Genomic DNA, 7,532 nt, shown 5'->3' with positions numbered 1-7,532 from the left:
GAATAAAAGTTATGAATTTTTGAAATTTAAATAATATTCTGGAATTTCCTGATTTAATTTAAATCCAGAAATATAAATATTGCGCCAGCATGACGTCAGCATGACGTCAGCGGTCAACTGCGGCTGGCTGGGGTCAAACCTGACGTGTGGGGTCCACACGTCAGTGACAGGGGGGTTTAACAGGGTTAATTTAATCCTAATTAGGAATTAGTGGCGCTAGGGCCCACTGGTCAGTGTCAGGGGGGGTAGTTAGTTTAACTAATTCGGTTAGTGCTAATCCTAATTAGCTAACAGGGCTGGGCCCACCTGTCAGGGACACAGGGGGGTCCTGCCGTGGTCAAGGTGGGTCAAACCCACCGGCGACATGACGCCGGCGAGGCCCGAGACGGCGGCGCGATGCGGAAACGCGCTACAGGGCACGGGCGAGGCCGTGCTTGGGCTCGTTGGAGAGCCCTTGCTCCCGCGCGTCGAACGGTGGTGGTGGCCGTGCCTGTGGTGGCCGGTACCGACGACGGCGAGCTCGTGAGCGGCGGCCGGAGTTCGGCCAACGGCGGGTTAGGCGATGCAGGGCGCTAGGGGAGGCGTTGGTGCGTGCTACGTGCTCCTGGTGAGGTGTGGAGCACGATGGTGTGCTCGGCTTCGAGCTACAACGGCTCCAGCCACGGCGGCGACGAGGCACGGCGGCGGCGAGCTTCGGAGCTCAAGGGGACGGCAACTACAGGATGCTAGGGACGACGGGGCAAGGGGGAATCGAATCAGTGGCTCACCGCGGAGCTGCAGGGATGGTTAGCGGGCTCGGGGACGTCCGGTAGCTCTCGATTCGACGGCGACGATCTCCGGTGGCCGAGGAGGGGAACGGCGACGTGGGCGGCGATGCAGGGCTTCCGGAGACCCGTGGATCGGTGGGGAGGAAGAGGGGGTCGAGGCGGAGCTCCTGAGCTAGTCGGGGGAGCGAGGGGTGGCCGGTGACGGCTGCTATGGCGAACGGCGGCGAGGGTGGTGTTCGGCCGTGTGAGAGAGAGCGCGAGGGAGAGGAGGGAGGAGCCGAGGGAGAGTGAGAGAGAGCAGGGGGGAGGCGTGGCGTCGTCCGGGGCATCGAGCGAGGAGGGGAGGGCAGGCAGGCAGCCGAGCAGGTGGCGTGGCGCGGTGGCGCGCGCGCGCGCCGGCCACACTCCCCTCCCTCTGTCGAGGACGAAGACGACAGAGGAGGGAGGCGGGCTGGGCCGCCTGCTGGCTGGGCCAGCCAGCTGGCTGGGCCGCACAGTGGAGGAGCCCAGGTAAGCTCCTCCTGTTATTTATTTTTCTGTTTTCTAATTTCTGACATTTGTTTTGATTTAAATAATATATTAAATCATTTATTTACCCTATGCCAATTTTTGCAGGAGCTAGATATATTATTCCAGAGCTCCTTTATAATTGGCATAATATTTGGACATATATTAATATATATAATTAATATATTTCCAATGCAAATATTTATGCATTAATTCCAAATGCCCAAAATAAATACCTATGAGCTTCTTAAAAATATTGGTTTGATTTTTATCTCTGTCCAATATTTTCAGAGAGCAACATGAGCATTTTCTTGGACCCTTTTGGAGAAATTTTTATTTGGATCATTTTCAGGAATGATTCTGAGGGTTTCACAATCCCCATTTCAAGTTAAATGGAAATTTTAAACATGATGCACACACTCTGATGCATGACTAGCTAGGGTGTGACACTGCGCCTCAAGAAGGGCGACTGTCACGCCTGCGGTTCCGGTAGCAGCACCTAACCTGCAGCGAACACGAGTGCACGAACTGCACGGATTTGAGTTGGGTCATAGCCTACGAGTCTTCTGGGCCGGAGCCCGTATAACTTGTGTAAGCCCATGTCGAGTGTGTGTGGTAGATACTTAAGCCAACGATGCCACTGTTAGGGTTCATTTGAATAAGAAAGTGAATTGATCTCCAACCTCTGTTGCTTCATCCCCCCACCTGCTCCTCTCGTCCTCACCCAAATCTCGGCTCCGATCTCTCTCCCTCTTCCTGGGTATTACACGACCCTAGAACTAGAGCTTAGAGGGGGAGGAGAGGAGGAAAGAGCGGTAGGGTTGAACCACTGCGGCGACGGCAGGGACGCTAATTACCTTATCTGGTTTTTTTTGTACCAAATGTGCGCCGATGCTGACTGCTGAGAGCTCAGGTAGTATTTCAGCCGCTGCGGCAGCGTCAGGGACGCGACTTACCTTATCTGGTTTTCTTTTACCAGATGTGTGCCGGTGCTGACTGCTAAGCAACTGCAAAGTTCTAGTACAAAATGGATAAAGGATCAGCAACAGATCTAATTAGGTTCAGACCTTACATCATCACAACAACACACATAATGGATGGCTACAACCTGGTTGCCAACATCTGTGATGACAGGAAAACAAAAACTAGCATGTACTAAGTCACAGGCATCTACAGCAACAGTTGCTCCTTGCTTCATCCCGCTTCTCATTTGTTACCTCACTTCTTCATTTCACAGTCCCCCGCCCGAAGGGGAACAAACACTTCGCTGTCTTACAACCGTCTTAAACGCAGGCAGCAAGACACAGTATGTACAATGATCACAGCCGATGTGGGGAAAATGTGACACATTAAATCCCACCATAAAGAGAGCTATTATGCCCATCCATAGATCCCAACGCTGACAAGGACGAGAAGAGCCACCGATAGAACTGGCAAGATCATGCGTGCTGCAAAGCCTCCCCTCTTCCTTGGTGCTCTCACATGTGACTGTAGACCACACTCCTGCTTGCTCTCCTTGTCGCTTTTCTCTGCCGTCTTCCGCAGCCTCATGCCAGAATTAGCTTCTGGATCAAGCATTGCAGCATCGGCATGTCAATAATATGTTGAATAGGCTTCGCAAAGCAGAAGCCAACAATAACAAGATAATAAGATGTATAATAGCTCAGCAGACTAGTTACCATGATCAGGCATGTACATTTGCTCATCAGCATGACTGTTGCCAGCGTCATCAGGGAAGTTTGTGTCCACATGCTCTTCAATCTGGAAGGCAAATACCAAAACATGTTAGTATTGCTTCAACAACATAGATTACAAACTGCAGCTCGTTGACAGGCATCATTGTCATGCAGGAGTTCATATAAGCTAGAACAGGCCGAATGAAGAAAGCACAGGAACAGGTCACAAAATAAGACACCTTCCACGCATTCTATAATGAAACTAACCCTAGGACATCCAATATCTATCTTTTACCACCAAAGTCCAGTTGAAGAATTAGGTCAGGAGTAAGAAAGAAGTCCTCACCTCAGCTTCCAGGCCTTCGTTTTCACTTCCATGTTCTATAATGCAACTTGACGAACCATCAACACTGGAACATGATCCTGCATCAAGGTTCGATTGTAGCCGTAACCTTCGCACTGCAGTCCCTTGTTCGGTGTTAAATGAGCTATCTGTGCTTGAACTTGGAGCTGTGTGTCGGCTCATAATATCAATCCCTGTTGCCTCAGCATCAGCTTCATCGGAAGGCATATTTGAACTTGGAGCAGGGCGCCGGGCCATAATTGTAATCCCCGTTGATTGAGCATCATCACAGTCGGAAGGCACACTTCTAGTTAGAGCACGGCGCCGGGTCATAATAGTAACCCCGGTTGACTCAGAATCATCTACATCTGCAGATGACTCAACAGATTCACTCGTACACTTCGAAGTTACAATATCTGACTCTTCACCTTCATGTTCATCTCTGGTCATACACTCTCTACTCTCAACATTGACATCAGACAATGAATCCAGTAGCCGAAGCCTCCTCGGTGCAATGCCCTGTTGAGAAAATATATAGTTCGGATGCACAGTAGACTGTAACTGCTGATGCATGGGATTAAATCCAAATCCGTTGCTCCATACATCATTCTGCCCACTTGAATCGTCCATGCTATTGAACAAATCTTGCAAGGACTCATCGCCGGAGTCCATGGAAAGTACATCCGGATTAGTGCCATAAGGAAGCAATGCTGCATTCTCATATAATCCACTTTGTTGTGGATTTGTGTCATCTGACAGAAAATTACCGAACCAGTTTGGACCATCATATAGCAACTCGCCCTGAGCCTACAGAGAACAAACAAATATAAGAAGGCAGACGATAATCATAACATATACAGCAGATGCCAAAATAATTATTACCTGCATAAAACAAGTGTCTGCATCATACTGAACTTTATATGCAGTTGATGAATGCTCATCCGGATCAGCAATTGTTTCATTCAAGAAATCTTCCACTGAATTATGAGGTAACTGAAGTAGAAGCTTGTCCAAATCCTCATGCGATAACATGGGGGCAGAAACGGTTGCAAATTCATGAGACCCGAGATTTTCCGTCTGTGAATCAATTAGGTGAGCCAAAGAGCCAACCGACATATCAGCCTGCTTCATTATATGTGATAAATCAGTATGAGGACTTAGGACCTGAACTCACTTTGAGAGACTGTACACTTAAATAATGCATGATATAGAGGTACACAGTTCTGCTCACCTTGGGACTTTCATCGACATTACCATGAAAAGGCATGCCTAAAACATTTGCTTCATCTATCCCCGAATTGCCATTTCGGTCTGCAAGCCACCTTGTAACCGGTGTGCCCGGAGTATCAATTGTACCTGGCAACTCAATTGGACATCCATGCAGACCAGATTCAGGAGATTCCTTATTTATGAGTGTGATAGCTTCCTCGTTTGCTTCCATGTTGTCAGGAGTTGAACGAGATGGAGTGGGAGAGTAGCCACTTCTATCCATTTCCTCTGGAATGGAGCGCTCAGTTTTCTCCAATTGCTTTTGAAATAGGCGGTAGAGAACATAACCACCCTGAAAGTACACAAATATCACAGCAGAAGTATCAGACAACGAGGTAGTAGTAACCATTTCCAATCCAGGGGCAATTTTCTTTTTGTTTATTTTGACTGCTCAAAGCGTGCAGACAATCGGATTTGTACTGTGTTGATTATGTGGTTACTTCATTTTACAGTCTAAAATCAAACTAGTAGGTTTCAGAAGATGTTGGTCAATGAGCCTGTTATATCTAAGAACTTAGAACCGCACTGTGAACAGAATCTAACAGCACTGCCAAGAAAAACTGAGAAAGAAACAGATAGAGGCCCATACCTGCTCGCCAGACTCAAACTCTGGCTCGGTGGTGCGGTACTCGTGCATAATCCAACCAGTGCGCTCCCCTTTCGGGGCACGTCCTCGGTGGAACACAAGGGTCTTCTTCATGCCAATCATATGCTGCTTCTTCTTCTCGCCCTTGGACTTGATGACCCTGTCCTTCCCTGTCGCCTTCCAGTACCCAGCCTCCGTCGCCCTGTTTGACCTGCTTCCATTGGGGTACTTGCGGTCCTTGGGTGCAAAGAAGAACCACTCTGGATCCTCCGAGCGGATCAAAGCTTTATCTGCAAGCACCACAATACCGGCGTCAGAAGAAATGAATCTTCATCCAAAGGTATTGACATTCAAATTATTAAATAGCACCACGCCCAATAGTTACAACTGCATCGCACCAAATCGCATCTCGGAAAGAGGGTATACTAGAGAAATACTGTATATAGCAGGCATCGAGGGAATCGTATCAAATATCAGCACCCGAACACCTTTTTTACTGAATTTCGCAGCCCCCAAACAGCACGATGCAAACCGCGAGAATCAGCCAGTGAATCCAACGAACTAACAAAAAAGGATGGTGCCGAGGGATCAGAATCCCCCAAACAGAACGCGCCGACGGAGAATCGCAAGAACAGACTGGCTGAAGTGGTTACAAGAACAGCAACGCGTACAAAACGGGGGAGACAAAATGGGGGGGAAATCAAACTCAGAACCCCAAATTAGGCACGAATCGCAGCGACCAAAATCAGAAGCCGCAAAACAAAGACACGACGGAGCCCCCGAGTCCAACCGCATACGAGACGATCATCCAAGCTCCAGGACCAAAACATCCCCACACACACAAGAGGTGGCAGGAGCGGCAGTACCTGGGAGGTCCCACGGCTCGCACTTGCAGACGTCGATCTCCGGGATCACCTCGACCTCGTTCTTGATCTGCCCCGTGATCTTCCCCTTGAGGTAGTGCCTGACGAGCTCCTCGTCGGTGGGGTGGAACCGGAAACCGAGCGGTAGCGCCTTGAGCTCCATCACCGTCATGCTCCTCCACTGTCCCAAGCTCTCATCCAACGACTACGAGACCCAACCCGGTAGGAGATTCGGAGCTCAGGGGATATACTTAGCAGCGAAGGAAGCGGAGGGGAGTGGATTTTGCCTAGGGTTTGGTCGGATTTGGGGATTTTTAGGGGAGGATGCGGGGAGGAGACGTGTGTGCGAAGAAAGCGAGTGCCGCGTGCCTTCCTTTACCGCGTCCGGAATTTGCTCTGTATATACCCCGCGTCCGTGTTTACCCCCTTGATAACCATAATATTACGGTTCGGCCACTGCCGCCGCACCACACCGCCCACTGTCCAGTGAACCAGTCCAGCAGTGATCCGGGGGAGTCATCAAAGGGCGTGTTTGGTTTCCTGGCCGCACCTGTCTCGCATCCGTCATGCAAAATCGAATGTGTTTGGTGTCCTGTGCGACGTACTCAGACTGGCCCGCGGATGCAAAAGGAACCCTCTCAGCCGGGCTGAGAGGAACGCAGAAATCGACCGTATCTCCGAGCCTGGCCCGCGTTTGCATCCTTTTTCTTCTGTGTCTTCTTTTTCTCTTCTCTCTCACGCATGAGATCGAGCACCCAACCCACCATTGCCGTCACTGTCGAAGCTCCCTCCCCCACCACCGGCCCGGGCTCCCTCGTCCGCCACCCGTACAGGCTCCGCCGCCGGTGCTCCTCCACGCCGACGTCGGGGGCCTCGCCCACCACCGGTCCGAGCTCCCTCGCCGCCTCGCCTTGGCATCGTCGGGTTCCACAGCCGCCTCGTCCACCATCGGTCCGAGCTCCCTCGCCGGTGTTCCTCCATACCCATGTCGGGGGCCACGCCGTCTGCCACCAATCGAGAGGAAGAAGGGGGAGGGGAGCACCTGCCCGCTGCGACCCGCAAAGGGAGCCGCCTCCCCCATCGCTCCCAATCCTTCCGGCGAGCGTAGTCGAGTCTTGTCGTCGGCGTCTCCTACTGGCTGACCATTTACACCCCAGCCAACTCGTCGCCCTCCACCTCGTTTGTTCAGATTTTAGTTCATACTTGTTTGGTTCAGATTTTGATATATAACACTGAAACTTGAGTTTGGTTCAGACTTGTTTCTTTAGTTCAGACAAGTTTTTTGATAAATAAAACTGAAACTTGAGTTTGGTTCATACTAGCACAAATGCCCGTGCGTTATACCGGGCGAAAAAATATACCTGCTTCATGTGCATTGTGCACTATTTATATCCAATTTTAATAAATGTCGATGATAATGTTAAACATGGAAATTTTCTTATTTTTAATAAAAGTTAATGTTTTCAAAAAAAATGGAACACTTTTTAAAGAGTAGTTAAATTATTTTTAAGAAATTGGATC

The 7,532-nt window shown here is 49.9% G+C and overlaps 1 protein-coding gene across 2 annotated transcripts; it reads right to left on the bottom strand.

The window, feature by feature from the left end:
- Positions 1-2,292: 2,292 nt before the first annotated feature.
- LOC123147276 (protein NTM1-like 9) lies at positions 2,293-6,406 on the bottom strand. Of its 2 annotated transcripts, none has more exons than XM_044566517.1 (7): positions 6,015-6,406; positions 5,152-5,438; positions 4,525-4,854; positions 4,176-4,418; positions 3,297-4,100; positions 2,954-3,035; positions 2,293-2,839 (listed from the first exon to the last, which is right to left on the bottom strand). In XM_044566517.1, the coding sequence occupies exons 1-7, from the start codon at positions 6,181-6,183 to the stop codon at positions 2,649-2,651; spliced, it is 2,106 nt and encodes a 701-aa protein (XP_044422452.1). In that variant the 5' UTR covers positions 6,184-6,406; the 3' UTR covers positions 2,293-2,648. The 2 variants fall into 2 exon arrangements, with proteins under 2 accessions (XP_044422452.1, XP_044422453.1); XM_044566518.1 differs by having other exon boundaries at positions 4,176-4,415; positions 6,015-6,398.
- Positions 6,407-7,532: the final 1,126 nt, after the last annotated feature.

This window comes from Triticum aestivum, chromosome 7A, assembly GCF_018294505.1.
Source record: "Triticum aestivum cultivar Chinese Spring chromosome 7A, IWGSC CS RefSeq v2.1, whole genome shotgun sequence".
NCBI classification, from domain to species: domain Eukaryota; kingdom Viridiplantae; phylum Streptophyta; class Magnoliopsida; order Poales; family Poaceae; genus Triticum; species Triticum aestivum.
Note: the sequence above shows the minus strand (reverse complement) of the source record. Positions and strands in the feature narration are given on the sequence as shown.